Source organism: Micromys minutus (assembly GCF_963924665.1).
Source record: "Micromys minutus genome assembly, chromosome: 9".
Lineage (NCBI taxonomy): Eukaryota > Metazoa > Chordata > Mammalia > Rodentia > Muridae > Micromys > Micromys minutus.
This window is the reverse complement of record NC_137978.1, coordinates 61,236,703-61,253,586: the sequence shown is the minus strand read 5'-3', so window position 1 is coordinate 61,253,586 and position 16,884 is coordinate 61,236,703. Positions and strand designations below refer to the sequence as shown.

The window sequence follows — 16,884 nt, the reverse complement described above, 5'->3', positions numbered from 1 at the left end:
AAAAAGAATAGATTGGAACTTCTCATACTATACCATGTGCATGGTATATCCCTAGAGAGTGAAAAGGTGCCCCTTGGGGTTGATCACCACATTCTGCATTTCCAACAAGTTGGTATCCATGTTTCTGGGCACACATGTGAATGAACACAAACCCACGCAAGAAAGCAAGAAGCAAAACTGCCAGGGGACTAGTGTACAATCTCGTCAAGGCCACATGGTTAGGGCTTGAGTTCAGAGCTGACCTAACAGCATTTCCCAGTGTGTGGATGTGCATGCCCACGCATGTGCAAGTCTTTGGTTTGTTTGAAATGTGGGTCTCTCACTGTGACCCACAGCTCGCCCAAGTCAGCTAGGCTGGCTCTGCCTCCCTCCACAGCACCGAGATTTCAAGTCCATGCCTGAAGGTCTGTGCTTTTTTACATGGGTGCTGGTCTGACTCCGTCTCTTACTTGCTGAGCATGACTGACCTGCGATCAAGCTCTGGTGGCAGCAGGATGGCTCCAGGGAGGAAAGGCCAAGCCTGACCACTCTGGGGCCCAAAAGGAAGATGCCTAGGAAGCCGCTCCAGAAAGCCAACCTCTGGCCTCCACCTCTGGGCCTTAGTGTGTGTAGTGGCCTGGACCCGATGACACGCCTGTCTAATTCCAGCACGGAGGAGCTGGAGGGTGGAGAGTTCAAGGTCCGTCTACCAAGACCCTATCTCAGACCCTTACCTTCCTCTGGGTAGAAGGCACCAACAGAAAACCTGTTGGGCTGGTAGTGTGACTCAGCAGTAGAACACTCACCTTGCACAAGGCCAGGGGACACCTACAGTGCGAGGAGCCAGAACAGAGAAGGGGGGATGGGGGAGGAAGGGTCTTATTTAGATTCCCCCCCCTGTCTTTTTATGTAGCCTAGGCTAACTTAGAACTCTGGATTGTTCTGCCTCTGCTTCCCAGGCGCTAGGATGACAAACGTGTACTAAGAGACTGACCACCTGAGTTAGGAAGCTATTTTGTTGTTGGATAAAGTCTCCTGTGGTCCATCCAGGCTGGCTTTGGATTCACAATGGAGCAGAGGATGGCGCTGGATTTCTCTTCCTGCCTGCACTTGCTGAGGTTAGGGTTAGAGACATGGGGCCATGCCACCCCTATGGTTGCTCGTTGCTAGTTAGGAATCTGAATTAACTGCTGCCCGCTGCAGAAGAAGCCTGTCTGGCCAAGGCTGGGAGCAGTGCAGCCTGTGGGTGTACACACAAATGCTTAGAAACTGTTTGCCAACATGTTTGTTTAGTAAAACAACAGAGGTAGGTTTTCCCCAGAGCCTGTGACCTCCTAGGTGTGTGTGTGTGTGTGTGTGTGTGTGTGTGTGTGTGTGTGTGTTTAAAGTTCCTCTATGTAACTCCTGGTTGTCCAGAACTCTGTATAGACCATGCTAACTTTGAACTTGCAGAGATCTGCCAGCCTCTGCCTCCCAAGTGCTAGGATTAAAAGCTATGTGTGAGCCTGGGGAATCCAGTGCCTTATTCAGACTACCAAGGCACACATACATGCAGCCAAAACACCCATATACATAAGAGAAAATCTTTAAAAAAGAGAAAGTTTTAGATCACCCTGAGCTGGAGCATTGGTTAAGAGCACTGAGGTCCTGAGTTTAATTCCCAGCAGTCACATGGTGGCTCACAACCATCCGAAACACGATTCGATGCCCTCTTCTGGTGTGTCTGAAGACAGCTGCAGTGTACTCATATAAATAAAAATAAATCTTAAAACAAACAAACAAAAAACCCCGATTATCCCGAGCTATACAGCCAGTTTGTTAGAAGACAACCCTGTCTCAAAACAAAACCAAAAAAAAAAAAAAAAAAAAAAAAAAAACCACAGAGAAAGAAAGAACGAGAGAGGTAATAACCAGACTGGCAGTCTCAGGACCAGAAGTGCCTGTCACTAGCACCCATTCTACAACCTTCAGAAAATACCACCTTCCAATCACACCTCTCCTAGAGGGGAAACCTTGCTATGTGGCTGAGATGGGAGGTCTGTGCCTCGTTTGGGGTTTCTCGGGGGCACACAAACAAGAGAGTGTGTGTCAAGCTGAAATGCTCCACATGTTGAGTGACTGGTTAGTCCTCTACTCTCTCTGAACTCTGCGGAATCATCATCTCAGACCGCCACATGGATCAGGAGAGGTTAAGCTCTCCAACCAACAGAGCGGAAACCTGAATCCCAACAATTTGATACCAGGGGCCAGATAATGAGTCATTCGGTCCTCTCCTTCTGTTCAAACCAGATATTTGTACGTAAATATCTCTCAGTTGTTTGCCACATGAACTGCATGCCTACTATGTGCTAGGTGCCATCCCGGTGGTGAGAGAATCAGGAAATCCTGACATGCTATTTGTTAATTGGAGACTGCTTTCAAAATCCATACTTTCTGATTCAATGTAAGGGAAAAACCAATAAAACACCAAAGAGGTTTAATTGAACTGGTATTTCTGCTGTCCTGATTAGTGCAGCGGAAAGAGGCTCAGGAAGTCTTACGTGTCTTATGTGTGCTAAGGATGATGGGAAGTGAGCAGAGAGTGAGGGCAGCTTGGCTCTTCAGGATCAAATCTGGCCTCTACCCACTTGCAAGGAGTTTAATTCTGCGGAGAACTCTTTTGTTCCTGTAGCCATTTCTACTTGTGAGGTGGGCCTGGCCGGCAGATAAGACAGAAAGCGAACAACTAGAATCAGGAGGGAAAAAAGTCAGCCGCACTATGCTAAATACAAACGTCACAGCCAGGCAGCCCTGACTTTGATCACAGTGGAACAATGGTGCCACCTAGTGGCCATTCTGGACTCCTGCGCCATCAGTTGGAAATACTTTCAAAGTAGGCCAGTGTCTGCCTCCTGAGGTGCTGGGATTAAAGGTGTGTACCACCAGCTGGCTGGCTTCTGCTTTACTTTTTTTTAAAAAAGAGATTTATTTATTATTATATATAAGTACACTGTAGCTGTCTTCAGACACACCAGAAGAGGGCATCAGATCCCATTATAGATGGTTGTGAGCCACCATGTGGTTGCTGGGATTTGAACTCGGGACCTCTAGAAGAGTAGTCAGTGCTCTTAACCACTGAGCTATCTCTCCAGCCCTATGTTTTAATTTTTAAGGTTGATGAGTCCATGAGTCACCCCACAAAGTACACACACACCGATCCCAGTCGGACAGATGGTTTATTGAACACACACCCTGATACTAATGATCTGGGTCATAACTGAGGTTACAGCCCTGGACATCGTCCTCTGTCAGTTTATAAAACAAAATCATAGAAGCCACAGTGAGTCCATACACAGTGCAGGAAGGGCTGCCCAGTGGTTAGCTCTGGCTCAAGACATTTTAGACATAACAGTTCATATAGACCTCTAACTTGATGGTTCCTACGTAAAGCCTTGTAGTGGTGATTAATTTGCTCTACACTCCCTTTCTACTGCCTAATGTTGTGGTTTCTCACGTGAAACACACACACACACACACCCTTATTTTTCATATGTTCTAAGTGGCTGGGCCACTCCCAAACTTTCCCATTGTTAACGCCTCCCCTCCAATACTCCTGAATTATTATTTACTAAAAGTCTATATTCCATCTTTGCTACCCCGGACCCGATTGGGGGAGGGGGCAGCTCTTAATTGGTTGTACGCTTTCTCTCCTGTCGCTCTCAGGACTGATCCCCCTGTTCCCCTGACATAGAGATTCTAAATCTTTCTTCTTCCCTGGTTCCCATGCCCAGAAAATCTAAAGTTCCTCCTCTGTCTCTCTGCCCAGCCATTGGCCGCTGACAACCTTATTTACCAATTAGAGCCATCTGGGGGCAGGGACCCTCAACGTCTTACATGTATACAGACAGATTCCCATATAATAAAAAACCCAATGGACAATATAAACAGTAAACCAAATCTACAACTCTTGGGGGTATTTCCTGACAACCTCATACAGACTATATCAGGATATATGATCAGCATGTCCTTTCTCGGAGTCGTCCGGTCAGTGACAGGCACCTTACAGCAAGTAAGCACAGAACAGAATGGCCACGGCTATTCTGGGGGCTGGAGAATCAGCCAACCTTCATGTCAGACTCACTCCCTCTGAACGGATAGCATTTGAGCAACGATCTCGATCTGATTTGACGAGTTTGGGGATTAATCTTAGGGCCCCAGGCTTCCAGGCGAAGGTGCTTTGACCCACAAAGCCATCTTGCCAGACCAGTTTTTTGTTTTTTTTCTTTTTTTCTTTTTCCGCTTACCGGTGAGCCATCTCTTGCACATTCTTACAGGTTAAGCAAGTGGCAGGCCTTGAGACGCCCTGGAGCCACACCAACGCTAGCACGACTCTTCCGCGAGGCGTCGCCAGGGGGCGCGCGCGGGAGAGGGGAAGAAAAGGCGCTTCGCGCTTTGACCCTCGGCGCCGCCCGTCGCAGAGGCAGAGCGGGAAAGTCGGACCGACGGTGGCGCGCCTGCCGGGCTGACCGCAGAGATGGAGGAGGTGGAAGCTGAGGAGCTGCAGCAGTTCTCTCACCGGCAGGTACAGAATAAACGGGCTCCCAGCAGGGTAGGACGGCGAACTCCTGGGAGAGGGAAAGGCCCCAAGTCCCTCGACGGCCTCGGCGTGTACGCATGCGTCGCTCGGCTGCAAGGAGGGGTGGGGTTCGCCCGAGCCTGCTCCCGGCTTGTTTGAGTCCGGATTTCTCAGCGCTGAGGGTCGCGTGTGGGCGCTAAAGGGAGAGGACGAGGCTTGGAGGAGCGTTTGCCCAGCATGCGGGAATCCGTGGGTTCGAGTCCCAGCACCGCACCGACTGGGTTTGGTGGTGAACGATTGTGACCCCAGCACGGGCTGATTGGGGTGGAGGCAGAGGCAAGTTTAGGGTCATCTTCGGCGACATACCGGGTTCGAAGCCAACCAGGATTACAGGTTGAAATAGGGTCCGGTAGCGGTGGCGTACGCCTTTAATTCAGACAGGCGTATCTCTGAATTTGAGGTTAGGTCAGTCTACAAAGGGAGAACAGCTAAGGCCACACTGAGAAACCCTGTCTCGAAAAGAACAAGACAAAACAACAAAAAAGGCGGGGGATAGTATGTGTGAGGGCGAGAGAGATGCAGGAGAGACACACAGATTCAGAGGCTGAGGCAGGAGGATGATGAGTTTCAGATCAGTACCTAGAGAGCCCCTGTCTCTAGAGCAAGCGAGTACATGCGTAGGGGCTCGGGCCTTTAATTTCAGGAGTCAGAGATGTCTGTGAGCTTGAGGCTATCCTGGTCTGCGTAGTGAGACTTGTCGATAAAGAGCAAGGGCATCTGGGCAGTTCACTAGGACCTGGAGAATGCCGTCTATTCTATGCTGCAGAGCCCGGATTCAGCCCCTGGCAGGCTGCCTGGAACCCACCCTCTGGCACGGGTTGTGATTTTGGGTCCTCTGGTCAGTTAGCCGTGGCCCAAATATAGTTTTCACTTTTGAGAAGTTGGAATAGGTTTAACTACTGCCCAGCGTGGGTCAGAGCCAGTAATCAGTTGTTTGCTGAATCAGCTGAGGTCTCAGCTGGGAATGATGTGAGCTAAGGGTTGGGGTTTCTTCCTTAGGTACCTTCGTTCCAGTGACTCTCCACTCACATTCTTTCTCAGCATCCGCCCCCTGTGGTCGTGGTCACAATTCCCAGTAACCGGACAAAATCAAAACTCTGGAAGCTTGTAATTTATCAATCAGATTATATCAGTAAATTCTGACCCCACAAAACATCTACACAATAAACTCAGAGCCAATTGAAATTGATACAAACTGCCCATCTAATTAAGACAGATTGTCCTGTAATAATCCGTCCCGTATGTGATATTCATAGCTACCTGTGGCTATTTAAAGCCTCACAAGTCCGGGTCATCCTCATCCTCCATCTTCTCTTATATCCCTCCAAAATTCCGCCCCCAATCTTTTTCACTGCCCAATCACAGGCCTTGCCTTATCTTGTGCCTGCCGTCATCTGCATATAGATAGACATCAACCACTAAGATGAGTTTGAAGTTTGCATCTCAGCTCTAGTGTACCTCGGGAGGACCCCAGCACTGTCAGAAAGATCCGTGTCCTGTTCCCAACCTTACCTGAAAGAGTACCTTAAGGGTCGTCTCCCTCTGAGTTTGACCATGGTTTTGTCTCCTCTGCCAAAGGCCTGGGTTTCCCTTGCCCGACGTCTGAGCAGATGAGGAGTTATGGGAGAGGTTCCTGGCTCACCTGTCTGGTCTCACCCAAACAGCCCTGTGGGTGAGCCGCCTCTTGCCTAAATAGTGCTTATTTGCTGGGGTCCTGGACTCACAGGAGGTCACTCATCTGCAGCTCCAAGCTGGGTGGGGCTCTTCAGTCCCTTGGCTGCTCTGTAAATAACCCAGTAGATACATTGGTTCCCCAGGTTGGACTTCGGTGGAGTGGTCCTTCATTTTCCTGGTGCCCTGTAAGGAGAAGGCATTTGTTTCTATCTCCCCAGGGAAGGAGGGCACACTCAGTGGAGAGACCGAGCAGGGCTGCTGCTTTGCCTGCTCGGAGCCTCTTCCCCCCACTTCTCCTTTCTTGGTAGTCTTGGCCTAGGGAAGAGTGTGACTTTTTTTTTTTTTTAATTTAAAAGGGTGTCTGGAGGCTGGATAGACAGCTCAGTGGTTAAGAGCACTTCCAGAGGTCCTGCCTGAGTTCAATTCCCAGCAACCACATGGTGGCTCACAGCCATCTGTAATGGGATCTGATGTCCTCTTCTGCTGTGTCTGAGGACACCTACAGTGTACACACATACATAAAATAAATAAGTAAATCTTTAAAGGGCAGGGGAGTTGGAGGACTAGGGACTCAGTGGAGGTGTTTGCCTAGGCATGGGAGGCTATGGTTTTGATCCAACTTGCCAACAAACCTGGGTGCGGAGGGCTGTTGTCCCTGAGGGACAGGCAGGCTGTTGAGGTGACTTTCGATCCTCCCGATGAAAGGATGGTCAGGTGTGATCATCATCCTTGCTTGTGCATGGAGGGTTGAGGCTTCTAGTGACTTGGGAAGAAGGGAAGGGAGTTTTCTGTCTTTGTTGAGCCAGTTTAAGGCCACACACTGCATATTCCCCAGAGGGGTCTGTAATGAGCAGGGCCTGGACAGTAGCTGAGGCAGGGGTAGATCACATCTCCTCCTCGCCTGTCATAGATTGTCATAGCCATTAGCTGAAGTCACTTTTCCCAGAGTCACACTGCAGAGAGTGTCATTAACTGATTAGTACACTTAAGTGTCACTTAGCCAGGATGGAGAGCACAGCAGGAAGTATATCGTATATCCACCCCCACCCCAGCCCTCTCCTTGGTCTCAATCTTAAGATGTCCAGGCTTTTCCTGCGGCCCCTCAGGACTCTGGTTTCCCTGCAGAGGCTGAAGGCCGCAGTCCACTACACGGTCGGCTGTCTCTGCCAGGAGGTCGAGCAGGACAAACAGGTGCGCTTCAGCAAGCAAACCATCGCGGCCATCTCCGAGGTGACGTTCCGACAGTGCGGTACGAGGCCACTGCCTTTCTCTGCTTGATTTGCCTGGGGCCAGTATGGTGGGAGCTGAGGTGTGTCACACACGCAGAGGGACACACTCACCAGTTCCCACCATCCCTAGCCCGTGGCCACATCCCTCCCTGGTTATCTCATGATGTAGGATTTGAGTGCTGTGTGGGAAGGGCCTTCAGGTTGTCCTGTCTTCCAGACCCCAGACATTAGCACCTAGTTTAAATTCCCCGGGTGGCTGGGACAAAGGAAGGTCACCAGGGACCAAAGATTTCCTCACAGATAGGATAAGGCTTGAAAGCAGAGGAGTTGGGGAGGAGTGCTGGGAAAGACAAGGAGGGGTCACTAGAAGCCAAGGCTGCACTCCTGACGGTGGAGATGAGCCAGTTAGAAATTTATTTCATTCCTCTCTCTCTTTCAGAAAATTTTGCCAAGGACCTTGAAATGTTTGCCAGGTGGGTAGCAAAGTTGGCTGAGTAATCTGAGGTCCATTGACATCAGTGTCTGCATCTGGTGGTGTATTTTGGGGTTCTTGTGTTCTGGGGTTTTGTGGCTAATCATGACGCCGCAGAGGATTAACATCTGCTCTGAACACGTCAGTTCAGACCGGCTTGGTATTTCTGATTTTTTGTTTGTTTGTTTGTTTGCTTTTTTTGTTTTTTTGCCGGTCTCCAAATTACCCAGCTCCCGCTGACAAAGGTCTGAATCGCATCCCCGGAACTCTGCAGGAGTGTGGCTGCCTGTTTTAAAAACTGTTCGTGGCATGGTGTGATTACTCAGGGTCTGGGAGCTTGGAGGGTTGGTCCCTCCCCGGAAAGGGCCGCATCTTGCCGCAGCCCTGATTGCTTGCAGGTGTATGGAGAACGGCAGCCAGGGCTTTCATCCTTACTTACCATGAGGAAGACGTAATCTTCCTGGGAAGTTGGGGAGGCATGCTTCCAGCCGGAGGAGCCCCAGCTCTTACAGGTGATTTATGTTCTCTCTTCAACTAGTACCTCAGGTAATTGGAAGCCATTGCTTTTCTTCCGCCATTGGCATGGCTGAGGCCTCTGCTCTCCGAAGTCGCTTGGCCCCTCACGACACTAAACCCTGTCTTTGAACTTAGCCTATAGGTCCTGTCCCTCTGTAATGTACCACCAGTTGTTTTAATGCCCTGTCTTTACGTTGGTGCATACCATCTATTGGGATAAAAATACCAGATTTTTGAGATGAGCGCTATGAAGAAAATTCTTGAGTTCCCACCTTTTACTTTTACTACAGAGAGGACGATGCTTGCACACAGTAGCCAGAGTGATACCCCACCTGTGAGGTAACTCACACCAGGAGCGTGCATCCACAGTCAAGGCCACTTCATGTGCTCTGGAGCCGAGAACTCTCCCAAGCCATGGCTGCTATCATCTGATCCAACAAGACAGTGGATTTTATATCCACCATAAAAAGAAAAATCATGGACATAATAAATGCAGCAAAGAGAGGCATTTGGCATCCAGAACACACCAAAAAGCTAACACTCAGGAACTGTTATAGTGGTTTGTCTTTTCTTTAAAAAAGGTCTTTTCATCTTTTAAAATTTAGTGGCCCCAGAGAATCATGAAGTGCCTTGTCGTTTCTGCTGTTGGCTTCTGATGACCTCTAGTTGTTTTTTGCATTGCTAGTAATAAGTAGAAAGGCTTTTGTTTCCATCTAAAAGCTTTTTATGTTCCTGTGCCAGACGAGATGTATTTCGCTCGTCCTTTTCATCCTGGTCCAATTCTGAAACTAGTTCTTGCTTTCTCTGTAGTAACAGTGCAATTAAGTCATTTCTGAAGCTTGATTTGGCAGCCTAGTCTGCTGTTTTTAACACTATTCCTATGGGAAAATACACTTAAATTCAAACTCAGCCCACTGCAAACGCTGGGAAATCCTCTCCAGGTCTAAACTATGAATTTAATATTTATCACAGAAATCTCCAGAGGGTTTTTTTTTCTCAGAGTTTTTTTTTTTTTATTATTTATTAGTTTTTATTTACTTATTCAGGGTAAGGGTTAGGGTCACATATGCCCCATGCTGGTCTCAAACTCGGTGGTATCTGAAGGTGACTTCCCCAGCATTGGGATCAAGTGCGCCACTACTCCGGGTTTATACGTGCTGGGAATTGAACCCATCGCTTCCTTCGTGCTAGGAAGGTGCTCTTCCAACAAAGCTGCATCCCTACATCCCTAGTCGCCAGTAGTTTTTTAAAGTTGTTTTTGTTTATTTTTGGTTTTTCAAGACAAGGTTTCTCTGTGTAGCCTTGGCTGTCTTGGAGCTAGCTCTGTAGACCAGGCTGGCCTCAAACTCACAGTTCCACCTAACTCCGTGCTGAGATTAAAGGTGTGCACCCCACCACCTGGTCTTTGGAATATTTCTTAAAACCTGAACCTGTTTTCTGAGACAAGGTCTTACTGTATAGCCCTGATTGGCCTCCTACTCATAGAAATTCACCTGCCTCTGTCTCTGGAATGCTGGGATCAAGGGCATATATGGCCATACTCCAGCCTTGAAATCTTTTATTAAAAGATGATGACTCAGATTAAAAACATTAATTGCTTTTGCAGAGGACCCCCGTTCAATTCCCAGCACCCACATGGTGGCTCACAAACCATCTGTAACTCTTGTCCCGGAGGGTCTGACGCCCTCTTCTGCCTTCCGTGGGCACTGCATGCACCCGGTGCCTGTACATACATGTAAGCAGAACCCTCATAGCAAGATCTGTGTATCCTTCCTCCTTTCAGTGGAGTAGTTTGCTAGATTGGGGCTTGGCTGGGGAGTTTCTGCCATCCACAGCAATGGCTGATGTGTGGGGTCCCTGTTCCCGCAGCTAGGACGGCGAGGACATTGAAATCTCCCACAGATACCGGGTGCCTTGCTGTTGCCCGGTGGAGAGCCGGGCTTCGCTGTCCTCTGTGGAGTAGGTGACTTGGCTTCATAACCTCACTCATTTTAGTGTGATTGCTGCCCGAGGCCTTCAGTCTGCAGAGATGGACCACTCAGGCACCCTTGCGCATCGGAAGTTCGACTGTGAGCTTCTCTGTTTCATCCAAACTTTAACATGCTTCTGCCCTTTCTGCAGACATGCAAAGAGAAGTACAATTAACACCGAAGACGTGAAGCTCTTAGCCAGGCGGAGTAATTCACTGGTGAGAGATGAGTTTCTTCCCTCACGCCCCTGCCCCACTGGAATACATTATTTCCAATTAATCACTCGAAGGCTTGTGGCTATTCCTCAGGGCACCTTGCATTAAAGACTAGAGATGGTCGAACCGTTCAGACCTGCCTGTGATTTATGGCTCTCCTTTCATTGTGATGGATCTTGCAAAGCCAATTTGAAATTTTCTAATCAGCTCTCTCTGGATTCCATAATTTACCTTTCTTGTAATATCTCAAAACTTTGGTCCCATGTTTCATTTACAGTGTGATGTCACAGACTAGTCATGGGTTAGTCCCCAGGGAAGGCTTCCTTGTACCTACAGTACCTTTACCCCAGAGTTAGGGATTGATCTAGGGCCCTCTGCATGTTAGACAAGCGCTATACCACTGGCCATGTGTCCACGCCCCTGTTTGCTTATTGTTTTATTTTGTGTGTATGCATGCTTGGCTTGCATGCACACATGTATACCATATGCTTGCCCTTGGGGGTCAGAAAATGGTCTCAGATGCCCCGGAACTGGAGTTAACAGGTGGCAATGAGCCACAGCGTGGGTGCTGGGAATCAAACCTTGGTCCTCTATAAGGGCAATAAGTTCTGTTAACCACTGAGCCATCTCTCCAGCCCCATTTCTTGTTTTGAGACAGGGTCATGCTGAATTATACACTACTCTTGAACTTGACTTTTAGACCAGGTAGGATTTGAACATGAGACTCTCCTGTGTCACCATCCCAGGAGCCTGGATTTCAGGTGTCCTCCCCACCCCCAGCCCCAGGCAGGCTGTGCTCACAGTTCTGGTGGGCCAGGGGTGGATGGAAGTCTGCAGGGCTGGTTATGCAGAAGAGACTCGCACAATCTTTTTTCACATCTGAAGAGTCACTTTGACCAAGTAAAAGGGTTTACAGACAGATTTAAAGACTCAACTACAGTCTTGCTTTTTGTATATATTCATAGCTAAAATACATTACAGAGAAGAATGAAGAGATCGCTCAGCATAACCTGGAACGGAAGGCCAAGAAGAAAAGGAAGCCGGAGGAAGAAAACAGGAGCTCTCGGGAGCCCGAGGCTGAAGAGCTGGGCAGTGAAAGTTAGGTCCTGGCCACTTGGAAAAGAAGTAGGAAGCAGCGTGCACACGCTGAGGGCCGACTGAACAGACCTTTGAAAGAAAGATACCAAGCAGGTGGGCAGCTTTTCATGCAGCCTGTTTGAAGTTATTCTCAGCAGGAGTTTAAAAGAGCTGGGAGTTCCTGCAAAGCCACCCTCAGGCTGTACGGGGCACAGGGAAGGCTTGGGATGCACACTGTAGTGACTGGGGAAATGGGTTAGCAGGCAGATGTGCTGGCTATTGGGGGCTGAGCTGAGTCTTTCACTGTTTTGCTCCTAAGCCAAATGAGGGTCTCTGGATGGTGAATAAAGCTGTGTTTGCTGAGCTCTGGCTGCCATGGTTTCAGGCTCTCCGCCTCTCATTGATAAGCGGTCTTTGGGGATGAAATTTCTTACTCTTCAGAGGAGGTTTCAGAAGCGCGGTTTCCTGTGACGGCTCCAGCACTTCTATAATTAGGCCTTTGGCTCTCCTCAGACGTTTGCTTGAAGGGTGTCTTAGTCAGGGTTTCTATTCCTGAATAAAACATCATGACCAAGAAGCAAATTGGGGAGGAAAGGGTTTATTCAACTTACACTTCCACACTGCTGTTCATCACCAAAGGAAGTCAGGACTGGAAGTCACACAGGGCAAGAAGTAGGAGCTGATGCAGAGGCCATGGAGGGATGTCACTGGCTTGCTCAGCCTGCATTCTTATAGAACCCAAGACCAACAGCCCAAGGATGACACCCACAATGGGCTGGGCCCTGCCCCCCTTGATCACTAGTTGAGAAAATGCCTTACAGCTGGATCTCATGGAGGCATTTCCTCAACTGAGGCTCCTATCTCTGTGATAACTCCAGCTGTGTCAAGTTGACATAAAACCAGACAGTACAAAGGGAAAGTCTGGAGTGTCCTAAGGGCCCTGTTCTACTGTTCTGGTGTCCCAAAGGCTGTAAGGTGTGAGGGCCTGCTCTCTTTCCTTTATGGAATGTTAGGGAGCAGGGGGATCTTTGGGGCCATCAAGATAGCTCATGGGGTAGAGGCACTTGCAAAGCCTGCTGACCTGAGCTTCATCAGGTGATGGAAGACGGGGCCTCCGGAAGGTCTCTGAGAAGGGGCGTGGCTTTACTTTTGGAGGGAGTTCAGTTGCTTTGTTTCAGTCGTGAACCTCCCTTGGATCTTGGTGGTCTCTTGTGGTCTGAGATGGGTTTTTCAGGTCTGTCCCTCATATCCCCACAATTCTGAACCTAGGACCTTTGAAGCGCTAGGAGGTGGCCCAGACTTCGTCACTGTTTTGGGAATGAAGTAGGCTGTCAGCTGGACAAGTCCAGGTTTCTCAGGAAGTGACTGTAACCTACACAAAGAAGGCATTCCTTACACGTGCCCAGTCTATCTACCTGCACTCTTAAATTTTCAAAAAATGTATGTATGACTGGGAGGAGAACCAGTGTGCACCAGCACGAGTGTGGGTCAAGGGTCAGGGTTGTTGAGGAACCGGTGAGTTTTACATTTCCTGTTATGTGGTCCGGGTGGAGCACCAGGTTATTACTCTTGTGTTCCAAGTGTTGTGTTCAGTGAACCATCTTCCTGGCTTGGTTTCTTTTTTTAAAAAAAAGAAATTGCAAACTGTTTGCTGACCTGGGGAGTTTGTAAAGCCCTTGACAAGGAACTCTGCTAGTGTCAATGTCACTGATCTCTGGGGACAGTGTCTGTGTCACTGAGACTCCGGGGACAGTGTCTGTGTCACTGAGACCCTGGGGACAGTGTGTCACTGAGACTCTGGGGACAGTGTCTCTGTCAGACTCTGGGGACAGTGTCTGTGTCACTGAGACTCCGGGGACAGTGTCTGTGTCACTGAGACTCCGGGGACAGTGTCTGTGTCACTGAGACTCTGGGGACAGTGTCTGTGTCACTGAGACTGAGGACAGTGTCTGTGTCACTGAGACTCTGGGGACAGTGTCTATCACTTAGACTCTGGGGACAGTGTGTGTCACTGAGATGCTGGGGACAGTGTCTCTATCACTTAGACTCTGGGGACAGTGTCTGTGTTACTGAGACTGAGGACACTGCGTCACTGAGACTCCGGGGACAGTGTCTGTGTCACTAAGACTCTGGGGACAGTGTCTCTGTCAGACTCTGGGGACACTGTGTCACTGAGACTCTGGGGACAGCGTCTGTGTCACTGAGACCCTGGGGACAGTGTCTGTGTCACTGAGACTCTGGGGACAGTGTCTGTGTCACTGAGACTGAGGACAGTGTCTCTATCACTTAGACTCTGGGGACAGTGTGTGTGTCACTGAGATGCTGGGGACACTGTCTGTGTCACTGAGACTGGGGACCGTGTGAGTGCTGGACAAGCTCTTGGTTCCTCCTTGCTTGTGCCCTGGTGAACACTGCCCTTTGTCCCTGTGTCCCTGGGTCTTCACTGCACCTGGTTTCTTTCACTCCTGGCAGATTTAGACTTACTTGGTTTTAGCTTGGGGACAGAAGATGCTGGGCTGAACACTGCATCCCAGCTTGCCGTCTTGTTCTCATGGGTACGATCTTCATCTCCAGCTCCCAATCCAGGCCTAATTTCATATTCTGTTAAATCACTCAGCTTTGTTCGGTGGCTTCCTGCCTGCTATAGGCACAATCACAGGGAAGCTGAACTTCCTCTCACAGCAAGTGCGCACGTGTTCTCAGTAAGAGCAGACTCACTCCAAACACAGGACAAGTCCCGAGGCCTTAATTAAGGGGCTAAATCCGACCCCACAAATGTTTTGAGAGAGCTGATTGCTCTGGCTTGTGCGTCACTGGTGAGTGTGGAGAGTTGGTGCACGTGCGCAGACCCCAAGGCAGGTGGTACTAGAGCTTAAAATACCAAAGAGACCCTCATCCACAGCACAGACTTCAGGAATGCCAAGGAGGATGGGTGGCCGCAGCACAGGAGGCAAGTGGCGGCCAGCCTTCTGTCTGCTGCTGCTCTGGGGGGTTGCAGCCTCCGCCCTTCCCCTGGAGAGCAGTCCCACTGGCCAGGGCAGTGTGGTGAGTACTGTCCCCTCTTCCACAGGCTAGCCTGCTCACTTTCCACAGTTCTGACCACCCAGTGGGCTGCCCTGCATTTGCATGATGTGCTGTGTGTGTGTGTAGTGTGAGTGGTGTGTGTGTGTGTGTGTGTGTGTGTGTGTGCCCATCTCCAGGATTTTGCTCTTTCTGCCCCTTTCAGACCACTGGTCTCCATTTGCCTTCAGTTCTCCCAGCCTGTGTCTGTCCTCTCTGCTGGTGTCTGCTTGGTTAGACCAGGAAACAGAGGTTACAGTGCCTCACTGGCCTCTGCCGCTCACACGGACTCCCAGAGCCTTAATTTATAGACACAGCCCTGCTCTCACTGCCTCAAATAATTCCCATCCTCTTATTCTGTGGTGTAAATTTATAGTTTCATTAAATGATTTACTTCCTCTTTTTTTTTTTCCATTTTGAAAAAGTTCCAAGAACGAGTACATAAAGTTGACCATTAAAAATGGATTTTTCTTTGAGATTACCAGATGAGTTTCAGATGGGTCATTTCTCATCAGAACACTCCTAGCAGCTTCCCAAGGAGTGTGAAAAAAAGACCAGACTTTCACTGTATGTAGCCCAGGCTAGCCTAAGATCACAGTAATCTATCTGCCTTTGCCTCCTGAGTGCTGAGGCCAAAGGCCTCTGCTAACCATGCCTGACAAAATTAGCAATTTTTTGGACTGGCCTGTTTCCTGCCACAGAGCTGTTTCTCCAGAGTTCTTCTGACCTGTCTCTGAGGGAAGGGGGTTAAGGAGCAGCTTGCTGTCTGTGAGGGAGAGGCGAGCATCTCCTAATGTTGAGTACCAAGGTTGCTTTTCTCTCCTTTGTTATCTGCTTCTCTAACACTGCAGGACGCCACAGAAGGGAGGAGGAGTGGCCTTCTGACTTTCCTTGCCTGGTGGCATGAGTGGGTTTCCCAAGCCAGCTCCAGCGCCCCCAGCGAAGGGGATGCTCCCGGGCTGTCTAAAAGGGAGGAAAGGCCACCCCGCCAGCAGCACCCACACCGGGATAAAAAGCCCTGCAAGAACTTCTTCTGGAAAACCTTCTCCTCATGCAAATAACCCCAGACTGACCACCCTGTGAAATGCAACAATGGCCTGAATAAAGAGTCAAGTAGCGCGGAGCTTTCTCCTTCAGCTTTGCTTCCCGTGCCCTGTGAGAATCACTGAACTCAGTGATGGTACTACCAAAAGTAGGTCAGCTAAGGGATTGGAAATTCAGAGAACCCTCCAGATAAAAATGGTGGTGGTTCTTGCTAGAATCAGCCAGTACCATTGGGTTTCCTTCCCCTTCCTAGTGCTGGGAGGTGAGGGCTTTGTCTTCTCTCAATTGAAAACAACTAAAGGCTGTGTGTGTGTGTGTGTGTGTGTGTGTGTGTGTGTGTGTGTGTGTGTGTGCGCGCGCGCGCTTGAGACAAGATCTATATAAGCTCAAGCTAGCCTCTGTAGTTAAGGGTGACCTTAAAATTATCCTCCTGCCTCCACCTCAAGTACAGGGAATATGTCCTCTCAAGGCTGCATATTTAAGAGTTCAAAATAGAGTCTTTGGGAGGTAGGGTATGACATGTAGCCCAGTTGGTCCTGAACCCACAGCCTGTCTTCATCTCTTGAGGGCTGGGTTCATAGCCGGGTACCACTGTCCCCAGCCCTATGCCAGTCCAATGTAAAGTCTCTGCCAGCCGGAGGGCGGTACAGTGCTTGCCTGGCAGCCACAGGCTCTGGATTTGATCCTCGGCACTGAGCTTCACAGGCACGTTAGCAGCACTGAGCAGTGATTAGTCCTCATATCTTAGCTAAAACTAATTTTAAAACTAATGTTGTGCTATTAAGCGAACACCATGCTGACATGCTTATAAAAGTTCTATTCAGATTCGTTCCACAGCTGTTTTAATTAGCAATATCACTTGGTTGCAGTTCCTTCCCCTGGCCCTAGCTTTAGTTTTACTTGGTGTGGGAAGCTGCCTCCTAGCAAAAGCCTCGCACGGGGCAGCGCTGCTCCTTTGCAGCCTGTCGTCCACTTGCTTTTGGAGACAGGGAGTCACTGTTTAGCCTTGGCTGGCCCGAAACTCTGTGTGCAG

The 16,884-nt window shown here is 49.3% G+C and overlaps 2 protein-coding genes across 2 annotated transcripts; both read left to right on the top strand.

Annotated features, from left to right (window-relative positions):
- The first annotated feature begins 4,457 nt into the window (after positions 1 to 4,457).
- Positions 4,458 to 12,026, top strand: CENPS (centromere protein S). The gene is made up of 5 exons (XM_080922187.1): positions 4,458 to 4,540; positions 7,394 to 7,517; positions 7,937 to 7,970; positions 10,607 to 10,673; positions 11,636 to 12,026. The coding sequence occupies exons 1-5, from the start codon at positions 4,493 to 4,495 to the stop codon at positions 11,771 to 11,773; spliced, it is 411 nt and encodes a 136-aa protein (XP_080778313.1). The 5' UTR covers positions 4,458 to 4,492; the 3' UTR covers positions 11,774 to 12,026.
- Positions 12,027 to 14,675: 2,649 nt separating this feature from the next.
- On the top strand, positions 14,676 to 15,925 carry LOC308424221 (cortistatin-like; the record flags this gene model as incomplete). Its single annotated transcript, XM_080921146.1, has 2 exons — positions 14,676 to 14,792; positions 15,659 to 15,925. The coding sequence occupies 2 exons, from the start codon at positions 14,676 to 14,678 to the stop codon at positions 15,866 to 15,868; spliced, it is 327 nt and encodes a 108-aa protein (XP_080777272.1). The 3' UTR covers positions 15,869 to 15,925.
- Between the last annotated feature and the right edge of the window lie 959 nt (positions 15,926 to 16,884).